General features: G+C 36.2%; 1 protein-coding gene across 1 annotated transcript; it reads right to left on the bottom strand.

Annotated features, from left to right (window-relative positions):
* Positions 1-3,183: 3,183 nt before the first annotated feature.
* On the bottom strand, positions 3,184-9,734 carry LOC128998797 (uncharacterized). Its single transcript, XM_054425154.1, has 2 exons — positions 9,671-9,734; positions 3,184-3,653 (listed from the first exon to the last, which is right to left on the bottom strand). The coding sequence occupies exons 1-2, from the start codon at positions 9,732-9,734 to the stop codon at positions 3,184-3,186; spliced, it is 534 nt and encodes a 177-aa protein (XP_054281129.1).
* Positions 9,735-11,623: the final 1,889 nt, after the last annotated feature.

The raw sequence follows: 11,623 nt of genomic DNA, 5'->3' as shown, positions 1-11,623 counted from the left end.
GGTTTCCCAAAAGGAGGCAGGTATAGAAGTGGGACCCACCCGGATGAACCTATCCACCAGAGGTGGCGACACCCTTGACTCAATTGAGGTTCCGGGAAGAACCCCCCACACTCAAGATAACCTAAAGTACATAGGGAGGCACCCCAATAAGACCACTGGTCGATTACACGTCAGCCCCGACAAACAAACTTGCTCAGAAACTTGAATATATATTAAGCCAACAAATAGTTCTACATAATAGTTAAGTTACCGCCTAATCAACACCTATGATTTTATTAACAAAGCCAAAAATGCACAGGTAAACCCTCATGATTTACTAGTTTCGTTTGACATTGTCAATCTCTTTACTAATGTTCCTGTTGACCAAACTCTAGACATAGTCAAAGACCACCTGAACAAAGATTCGAATTTACTACCTGAAGCAATTGCTGAACTACTATGTTAAAAGACGTACTCAAACAAAATTATTTCAAATTCAATGATAAATATTACAGTCAACCAAATGGCCTAGCCTACTCTCCTTTGTCAAGGTTACTCCTCAACGTTTATCTTGAACCATATTGAAAATAAATATATATTTTCAAACCTAAAAAAAAACAAAAAAAAACAAGATAATGGAATATCACCGATATGTTGATGATACCATTCTTATTTTCAAGGGTAACACAAGACACCTCGACCTTCTACAGAAGTTCCTCAACAATATAACGCCTAATTTGAAATTTACTATGGAAACTGAACAATCAAAATAAATTTCCTGGATACTACAATAGAAAATATAGATAACAGATTAGATTTTAGCACGTATAGAAAGCTTACTACGTAAACCAAAAACAAACCATTCACGGCACGTCTTACCATGGGTTGCTAAATAACCATGTTGGTTGAATTAAATAACGAGGAAAAAGTAAAGTAAAGTAAAGTAGGACTTGTAAGTTGTAACATGTGTTCATAATAAGCCATCTACCCACAGTATGATAGCAAATTACAAAATACAGTACAAAAGGAAAAGCATCAGTTGTTACTATTGAGCAAAGATTATACTGAAGATTACTCGATATTGTAGTAAAGGTTAACATTGCGATGTGTGGAAAGCGTCTGCGGCAGTTAAATTATAATGTAGTTAATTATAATGTATCTGCAATACTTAAATGCTATGAGAAGGGAGAGGAACAGGTCCGCGACGTCGGAAGTGGTGGCGGAAGTAGTAAAGGCAGGCAGTGCAGATTTTGGGAACCGTTTGTAGCTGTTAGATTATACTATCTGCAATACTTAAATGCTATGAGAACGGAAGGAGACAGGTCCACGCGTAGGAAATGTTGAAGGAAGTAATAAAGGCTAGCAGTGCGGTGTGTGGGAACCGTTTATGACGATTAGATTAAGGTATCTGCAATCCTAAAATGCTACGGGAAGGGAGGGAAACAGGTCTATGACGTAGGAAGTGGTGAAGGAAGTGGTAAATGCGAGCAGTGTAAGTGTAGAGTGTGGGAATGGATTAATGTATCTGCAATACTAAGCCTGCTTTCAGAGTAAACGAATGATTTTGCCTGAGCAAAGCTCGGTCCCCAGGTGCTATAAAAAATGCGCTAGTTGCCCGAGTACATACATTGGAAAAACAGGACGATCCTTTAGCATTAGATACAAAGAACATCGCCCTAACGGAAAAAATGACAAACAAAATCCACGTTCGCAGAACACCTGTTTGATAACAATCACGACTTACTTGATTTGGACAACGGCTTAGAAATTCTACACACCTGTATTAATGGATATAGATTAGACACCCTTGAAGAATATGAGATTTATAAAGCTCGTAAAATAAAATTAAACAATGAGTCCATACTGAATGATCAATTACAATTTAAATCCCACACTATTTTCAATAACATTATCAAACGTAGCAAGCCACAGACAAGGGATCAAAGTTCAGCGGGTAACTTATATGGGATCATGACTATATAATTGGATCAATTATCATAAGGGATCATTGATTATTAAATTAAAAACAATTACGAGTCAGTTAACATTTCATATTTATCAAGCCTAAAAATTATTACTAGACGACTTATATCACCAGTAATAATTTTAATAATTGTAATATAAACTACAGCCCATTCCACGAGTCGTGGGACCTGACGGATTAGGCATGGTTGCCGCGGGAAAAATCGGGACACTGCCCCCCCCCCTCCCCCGAATTAATATACGGGCATAAGAAACCGAAATCGGGACTGTCCCAGTAGAATCGGGACGGGTGGCAACCAGCCCAGTGGGGGTCCCCAGTGGCAACCCACTGATGAGACCACTGTGGGGGTCTCCTAATTCGTGAGGTGCCGCAACTCGTGGAATGGACTGTAAAATTGTCAACATGACACTGCCACTGATGGGACGAATTGGTGTTACTAATTGGACAATATTTAGACTTGGGGTGATTGAATAGGGTCTGACAAGCATTTAGAGGTGGGGTTCTCGACGGGTGGGGACCTCCCTGAGAGCGGCACGCGACTGCAGCGCACCTGTCACCGGCGTACTGAAAATGCAACGACGTTTGATGGTCACAATCCATACTGAAATTGCCACAGGTAGCTGAAATTGACAATATTAGCATGGATTATGATCATAAAATCTCATGGCGATTTCGGTGTTGTTCAGTAAATCACGAGAGTGCAGACTGTAAAATTAGGTCAGATACTAAGATAAACTACTCAAAGAATCCTAGTTCTAGTTTGTAAATTCAAATAAATACAACTAAACAAAACAGATACAACAGTGAAGTTGTACAGTGGTGAAATGATGCGGTGGTGAAGTGGTAAATCGTGAAGTAAGAACGTGGTAAAGTGATGTAGCGGCGAAGAAGTACAGTGGTAAAGCGTTGTAGGGGGAAGTGATGTCACGGTGAAGTAAGGACGTGGTGAAGTGATGTAGTGTTGAAGTGATGTAGCGGTGAAGTGATGTAGCGGTGAAGTGATGTAGCGATGAAGTGGTGAAGTCATGTAGTGATGACGTCATGTAGTGGGCAAGTGATGTAGTTGTGAAGTGATGTCACGGTGAAGTGATGTAGTGGTGAAGTCATGTAGTGATGAAGTCATGTAGTGGTCAAGTGATGTAGCGGTGAAGTGATGAAGTGTTGAAGTCATGTAGTGATGACGTCATGTAGTGGGCAAGTGATGTAGTTGTGAAGTGATGTCACGGTGAAGTAAGGACGTGGTGAAGTGATGTAGTGGTGAAGTGATGTAGTGGTGAAGTGATGTAGTGGTGAAGTGATGTAGTGGTGAAGTGATTTAGTGGTGAAGTCATGTAGTGGTCAAGTGATGTAGCGGTGAAGTGATGAAGTGTTGAAGTGATGTAGCGGTGACGTGATGTAGCGGTGAAGTGATGTAGCGGTGAAGTGATGTAGCGGTGAAGTGATGAAGTGGTGAAGCTATGTAGTGGTGAAGTGATGTAGTGGTGAAGAAGTACCCTACAGTGGTAAAGTGATATAGCGATGAAGTGATAAAGTGATCCATTGGTGAAGCGATGTAGTCGTGAAGAGATACAGTGGTGAAGTACTGCTGTGGTGAGGTGTTGCAATGGTGAACAGTGCAGTGGTGAAGTGATGAAGTGGTGAAGTTTTGTAGTGGCGAAGAGATACAGTGAACACTCAATAATCCACAAACCTAGAGAAGTTTCAACGTTTGAGTTCACTGGACAAAATATTACAATTTAAAATATTTGCCAGTGGTAACTTAATCATGTTTTCAGATGAGTTTGATAATACGGACGGATGTCTATTGTCTGTAATCTTCCTCTTGGTTTGATATTCATTTATTTTCTAGGAAGACCAGACTAGTAAAATAAAATCGCGTCTTTTTTATCGGCCGTAAACATTTTTACCAGCAAATGTTTTTTTTTTTATTATTATTATTTTTATCGTGGTCTTTGCTATTATTCTAGTTTTATCGGTTACGCAGGTGTTCTAGATTTCCAGGAATCAGCAAGCAATACGGATACCCCCACTTTTATTCTTCAGTTTCAGTTTCAGTCACTTCACTTCAGTTCAGTTTAAATTTCGTCGCGAGTGAGGTTACTTTGTATGTACGTCTGTGTTGACTTAACCTATTTTTTTGTGCCAGTTTTTGTTTTTCAGTGCTTCTAAACTGCCCAGTGCTTCATGTATTTCACATTTATAAGATGTTTTGAGAAGTGCACGCGTGTGTTCGGGAAACTTGCGTTATTATTTTACATAAATTAAAAGTGAATTTTTATCATCTATGGTCGAGGCCTGGATTTCATTGTGAAGTTTTGCAATTTTGTGTTAAGTGGGCTTAGATTGTGTATTGTATTGATAAATTATCGGTGAAATTGGCTATGGTAAATGTTGTGCAATGTGATAAAACATTGTGTGCAGTGTCCAGAGGATTTACAACTGGCATTGAACAGCCTAGCCAGGAGCTAAGGTACGGTGATATTATACTTTGATAGTTTTGCCTTTACTTTAAGACTATCGGTTTGATATAGATATTTAATGTAGGACATATTTAGGTTAATTCAGTAAGTTAACTTTTTCAGACAACTTTAGTCGCTTTATTGTGAACAATACGAAACTTGATGGCTTGGGCAGGCCCATTCCCATTAATACTTAGAACTTATTTAAAATTATAATTGTCATGTTATTCTGCTGTTCTTATGATAGTATATTTCATTACTAGGGCGTAAATTGAATCTTTTCGACCCGAGCTCAAGTTTTACGATCGAGGTGAAGTCGAGGTTGGAAAATGAGTGAAGGTTGGATTTTTTGCACGTGTGGTGAACTATATTTTCCGTCATATGCACCATTATTTGAAAAAAAAGAAAATAACTACCTGTATAAAACTATACATGATTTTACATAACTCGTTTCAATTTAATTGTCTAAAATAGGTAAATAAGCAGCTGTTTGGTTAATTATTTAATCGTTTCGTGTAGCCTATTACGAACGTGTTAGTGTACATTATACTGTACTATCAATATTTTGAACCTTTTACAATAAGGCAACAATAAGCTACAATTGATTAAACAATCGATACATACTTTCGATTAATGCGATTGTTTACAATCGAAATTTACGTGCTGACAACGGCTGAATTTTACTCAATTAAGTGTAAAAAAGCTACCTACTTTCTTTAGACGAGCAACGCAAGAAATTAAAAACTGCTGTTTTTGCTGCTGTATGACAAAAAATAAATGTTTAAACTGTTTTTCAGGTTAACACAAATTAATTATGTCCAAAATACTTATGGATAAAGAAAATATTAGTAATTTAGTTATCATTTTTGCTGAACTATTGTCATCTTAAACATGATGAAGTGTTCAAATAAATAATTATAAGCTCAAAATAAATCCAGATCCAGTTTACTAATTATTTTGAAGATATTCAACTTATAGCATACTGGTGCATCTTTTCTTTTATTCTATGCATTAAACATTAACACTAATATAATAGGGAATACATATTCCATGTTTGAGGAAATATTTTAGTATAACTTACATCCAAAGAGTCAATTAGAAATTCTCTTTACTCTGCATGTTTGTTGTAACTGAGGTAGCCTATTATTTTTATACCGTACAGTACAGTATACTATAGTGGCACACTTTTAGCGAATTTCCCATATAGGGAGTAAGCTATTACCGTAGGTCTCGTGGTAAGACCTAGACCCGGGACCGATTTACTTTTTCGTTTTGAGGTCCCCAGAGGCCAAAAACACCATCCGTTCAAATTCATATATATATATATTTATATATGTGTCCGTTAGCGCGATAACTCTAGCAAAATTGATCCGATTTTGATGTAATTTGGTACAAACGTGTAAACCTACATTTATTCGAACGAGTTCGCGAACCAGCATAATCGGACCATGGGATCAGGGGATTATGGGGGGTTTTATGGGGTAAAAATGGGGTTTTCTCATTTTTGACCCTAAAAACTTTAAATTTCTAAATTTCTCTCTAGACCATTTTGAAGAGCTTAAAAAACAAATAATTTAGTATATTGAAGTGTTTTTGAATGTTCATTGAATACGAAAAAAATTTAAAAAATTGTAAATTTAAAATTACCATGTTATTCTTATGGAGAATAAATAAACTGTTCTAGTTTACTTGTTTATGGATATATTTTAATCAATTTTGGCAATTTTGTTTATTTCATACTAAGCTATCAATATTTCATTTGAAAAACACACCTCAACATCTTCCCCGTAGCAGCAAACCTAACCACTCACTAAAATTAATATTATTTAAATAGGAAATAAATCTGAAAATTTATAGGGAATATTTTAGTAGAAATCAAGCCGGGTAAATGGAAATTCGCTTAGTATGCAGGTTTGCTGCGACGGGGGTATTTATTTATGTGGCCTTCTTGCGGTTTCGCTATAGTGTTCAGTTCAGTGTTGAGCTCCCTTATACGAGATGACGTCACTGCAGTCCCGGTCGCGGCTGTCTCGCCGCTAGATACAGTGATACAGTCAATGACTATATTATAGAGCTATATTTATAGTCGATGATACAGTACAAGCAAGACACTCAAACTTAACTTATTCATACACTTTAAGCGGATATGGAGGTGGTATATCATGTTATGACTTGAATTTCTCTGTCTACAAAATAATGATTTTTACTAAATCATTCCGTATATTAGCAGATATCGAACAGTTTGTGCGAGTGATTCAATAAATCCAATTACATTCAGTAATCAAATCAAATCAAATCTTTATTGCCAGAACATTTTACAATGCATAGCAGTGTCAACTAGTTATATAATCAATATAACTATAAAACAGTCCACAGATAGTAGAACTAAAGTTGGTTGAATTAGTTGATTTTAAAGTAGAATTAGAAAAATATTTTATACATTTATATTTCTATATATATATTTTAGACTTTATTATTTAAGGGTTTAAAGGAGTTTATTTTATATGAGTGCGTGTTTGTTTCGTGTGTTTATAATGGTTAACTTTCTGAAAACCAATTACTAAAATTTTTCAAAGAAACAGAAATCCAACTTTGAGAGACAAAAATCATTTCCTAACTAACATTTCGAAAAAGCCCGGGAAAATGTATAGAACAGTCGTGTTTTATGGTGAAATAGTGTGGCTGCATGGTAATTTAACCACGCCAGCTGCTTTTAAGCAAACTAGGACAGAAGAAGAAGAAGAATCCACCCGCTCAATCTCATTGTTCCTTGTTCCGTTAGTCCTTTAGTGTTGTTCTTGTTCTTGTTCTCGTCACGTGTTGATGAAATTGAAGTGTGCGACTCGTTTTCGTTTACTATTCGTGTAATATTCTGGTTTATGTGTCTATTATTTTGTGGCTGTGATTTAAGTGAGGTGTGATTTTAGTGATTGTGTCTAGTGATAGGATATGAAGTCTAAGCGAGGCAAATGATGGTGCAATATTTGGACAAAGGTAAATGGGTTTGACCCAATTCTGTACTTATAAGCTTAATAGGGAATTTAATATATTTTTAGCTTTCGTAACTTGCACATTTTTTAGCTACGCCCAATGCATTTTATTAAATTCCCGTAATCAAAATTAATGATCACTTGAAGAAAATGGAGCAAAGTTAAAATAAGGATGGTACAATATTTGGAATAATGTAAAAAGTCTCCGGGGTTACAGTTTCTTAACTGGGCTTTGGTAATATGGATTGAAACTATCGAATTGAAAATATTGGTTAATAATCAATATTTTTGGATATATCTCTTATAAAATAAAACTGTCACAAAAAAAGTAAAGTTGAAAACACCACAACCACAGCAAACTTGCAGACTAAGCGAATTTCCATTTGCCTGGTTGGATTTTCACTAAAATATTCCCTTAAAATTGCCAGACTTATTTTCTATCAAATAACAACTTAGTTTTGTTGCTATGAAGGGGAATTAAGAGGGTTTTTATTGAAATGTTACGAAATAAATAAATGATTCACATTTTTTTAGCTTAGGGTGAACTAAATAAATTTTCCAAATTTGAAATATACCATTACGGTTATTATTTACAATGACCAACTCATCTAAAACGTTATATAGGCGTTAGGACAGAATGGGAGAGTGACGTCATGGCTATATATTGTAGGAATGTGGAGAGTCTAATCTGGCCAGGCCAGTTGGTGTTCGTGGCGCATTCCCTGGAATAATTGGTGTAGGGGTTCAGGTGTGTTCACCTCTGGTCTGGGGTTTTGTGGATTTTAATACAAACAATGCCAGAGTGATGTCATTGTTCTATGCTCTAGGAATGTGGAGGGAATAATACTGCCAGGTCAGGTGTTGAAAAAGTACTTCTTGGAATATAAACGTGGAAAGAGAGATTGGGGGTGTGTCGACCAGTCGACCACTGGTTTTTGTTTTTAGCGAATTTCGCATATAGGGAATAAGGTATTACCGTAGTACTCGTGGTAAGACCTGGACCCGGGGCCGATTTGCATTTTCGCTTTGAGGTCCCCAGAGGCCAAAAAACCCCGTTCAAATTAATATATATATATGTCCGTTAGCGATAACTCCAGCAAAAATTGTCCGATTTTGATGAAATTTGGTACCGGTACATACGTGTAAACCTACATTTATTCGAACGAGTTCACGAACCAACATAATCGGACTATAGGAGCGGGGGTTTAAGGGACAAGAATTAATTTTTCCAAATAAAAAAACAAAATATTTAATAAGTTTCCTCAAAACCATTTTGTGGAGGTTAAAAAAGAAATAATTGTGTATATAGAAGCACAACAATATGCTAATGTATATGTATGTATGTATGGGTATATAATGTATGCCCAACAATATATAGTTAACTGACGATATATACTGTATGTTTAACGAGTCCTTGTTTGCTGCTACAGGAAGGTTAATAAATTGTGCTTTAGTAAAGTATTAATAGCTTAACGTTGCCAAGTTTGATAAAAGCATATCCATAAATATGCAAACTACAACAGTTTACTTATATTCTTCATAATAATAATTCATCGTGAGAATAACATGGAAATTTTTAGCTTAGATCTTTTGAATTTTCTCCATAACCAATGTAGTCCAGTCAATGAATGCTCAAAAGGGGGGTGTAGAGGACATGGAGAGGGGGAAATTTTTTTTCTGCGGGAATGTGTTCGGGGTAGTTAGAAGATAAAAATACCAAAAGTCCCCGCCCCTGGCCCTGCTGCTTCAGCGGGGGGAGGGGGGAAAGACCCCATTTTTTAGTTTTTTACTTCTACACTGAAAACCGTGCATCATACGGAAAAAATGTAAATTATAAAAAGAAAGATGATGAAATTCTCTACAAGAATGATCATATTCATTTCTTCCGTATATGCATTGGTTTAAAAGATATTCTCAAAATAATATAAAAATTCTTGAATAAATTGATTTTTCATGCGGTTTTTGTCAAATAAGTATATATAATCCATTAGCCTGTTGTTGTTTCACATCAATCAGGATAGAAAACCGGTTTTTAACACTAACCTATATAATATAATATATCAATCGTATATATTGTGTTAAAAATAGTTTATATAAATTTAAATAAGTTATGTATATTTGTCATGGAAACAAGTAATTTTGGCATAATTATTACACTAAAAATTAAAAAGATTATGTTTGTAGCTATATTTGTCCAGGTTTATTTATAACAGTTACCGAAACCAAGACTTAATATTATTGTTCATGGTCTTGCTCACTTGGGACGAGAGGGTCCGACTTCTGTCCCAAAAACTGGTGCCATCTGGAACTGAGAACCACCATCTAGGACATCTCCATCACTCAATTCTTGTTGATTAGACCCAATATTGGCTATCGAAGTGAGAATTCGTTGTAGGCCTATATATTCTTCATCTTCCTCATTCATCAGAATGGGCATTTCATGTAAAAAGTTCCCATAGCAGTTCTGGCATAACGGAGAACAATTATTGGACATTTTCTTGCATGCACAAATTGCACATCTGGCACTGTTATAATCTTTAGTACATTTGCATAGTACTTGGTTAAGGGATTAACTGTTCCTGGTTACTATAATTTCGGTGTCTATGTTCAAATGAATATCTACTGACCAGTGGTGGTCCCTTAGGGGGGGGAGGTATATATCCTCTTATTAGCTTTATCTCTTTATTAGCTAACATAAATACTAAAAATATTAGCTTGAAGATATTTTAGAGCTCAAATGCATATCAAAATACGTTATTGTGCTTTAAATTCCACATTTTTTCCGGGGGGGAGGGGGGGTTAACCACCGGAGGCCCGCCACCTGGGACCGCCACTGCTACTGATTTTTTCAATCTGTAGTGTCTTTCTTGGTCTGCCATCGTCGTGCTGTTTTCTGAATTGCTATATCCGTCAAAAACAACAATGCATTACCTTACAAGGTAATAGGTATCCACGTACCTCACGTATCCATCACATATCACAGACACTGAAGATCCCATTTGCCATATAACCTTATGCGTGAGAAATACCCCATCGATAACCAAATAAAAAGTCGTTAAAACTGTTGTTGGTTGGTTCCAAAGAACTTGAACGGTGCAGGCATTTTTGGTCTTTACTCATACCACTCTCATTAAATAAAGGGAAATGGAGCAAGTTCAAATCGTTAACAATCCTTTAAATCTTGATAAATTTTTTAACTTATACAAATCCTTTGAAACAGAATTAAAGGTTTTGCTGCAACGTTTTAATCATTGATATCGATGGTTGAACTCACAGAGGACAAAGGGAGAGCCATATTTTCCCGTGACAGCTTGTTGTCTGCAAATGATTACAATTTGATTAATTACTCGCAGACTACGTTATACAGCATCGTAACAGTTAACGGATTCATCTCCTACAACCCTAGATGCTATTGACATGATGTCTTGAGTTTCAGGGAAGAGTGGGCGATTTTCAAAAATTGCTGTCAGTTTAGAAATATTTGACATTTTATCATTTGTATCATTTAATCAAGGACAACTCTGTTTGGAAAACCAACTACCGTCAGAAATGTGGGATTGGGAGCGCAAAAAAGGTAATCTATTCCCAGTTTTAACCAATGAACCACCTAACCCACGAGAAATATTGGGCTTGTTTTTTGCAAATATTCTTAAGATTGTAGCACTGAAAGATGTACATGCAATGAAATGTCCATTAAATGTTCCTCGCTGGCCGTTATGTCAGAACTGCTAAGGGGGCCGTTTAAATAGAATGCCAATTCTGATAAATGAGGATGATGAAGAATATATACACTGCACTCTCACATCGATAGCAGATATTGAGTCTAATGAACTAGAATTGGATTATGGAGAGACCATGAACAATAGTAGGCCTATTAAGTCATGGTTTCTGTAGGCTACTTATAATCAGTGTGCGTCTGTGCGTATCGGCTGCAAATCTTACTTAAACGCTTTTCACATCGTAAAAATTGCAGAATTGCTGTTTCATTGTAAAATTATCGGATTCAAAATGCATATCGTATAGGCCTATGATGGAATAAAAAATATTTGGTCACACAACATTTGTTTACAAGATGATTTTTCACATTAAAACTGCAAGGTACTTTGTCTTTATACGTGTAGCCTAAACTAGCTGATCTGAATTGTACACGGTTTTAACTGACTATTGAATTCCCGTACGTAGGACGGGTTAACACCTCGTCTTTTTAAATT

The sequence above is a fragment of the Macrosteles quadrilineatus genome, unplaced genomic scaffold (genome assembly GCF_028750875.1).
Source record: "Macrosteles quadrilineatus isolate MER2022 unplaced genomic scaffold, UCM_ALF_1.0 Scaffold_7__1_contigs__length_78375512, whole genome shotgun sequence".
Taxonomy (NCBI): domain Eukaryota; kingdom Metazoa; phylum Arthropoda; class Insecta; order Hemiptera; family Cicadellidae; genus Macrosteles; species Macrosteles quadrilineatus.
This window is presented reverse-complemented; position numbering and strand designations above follow the sequence as displayed.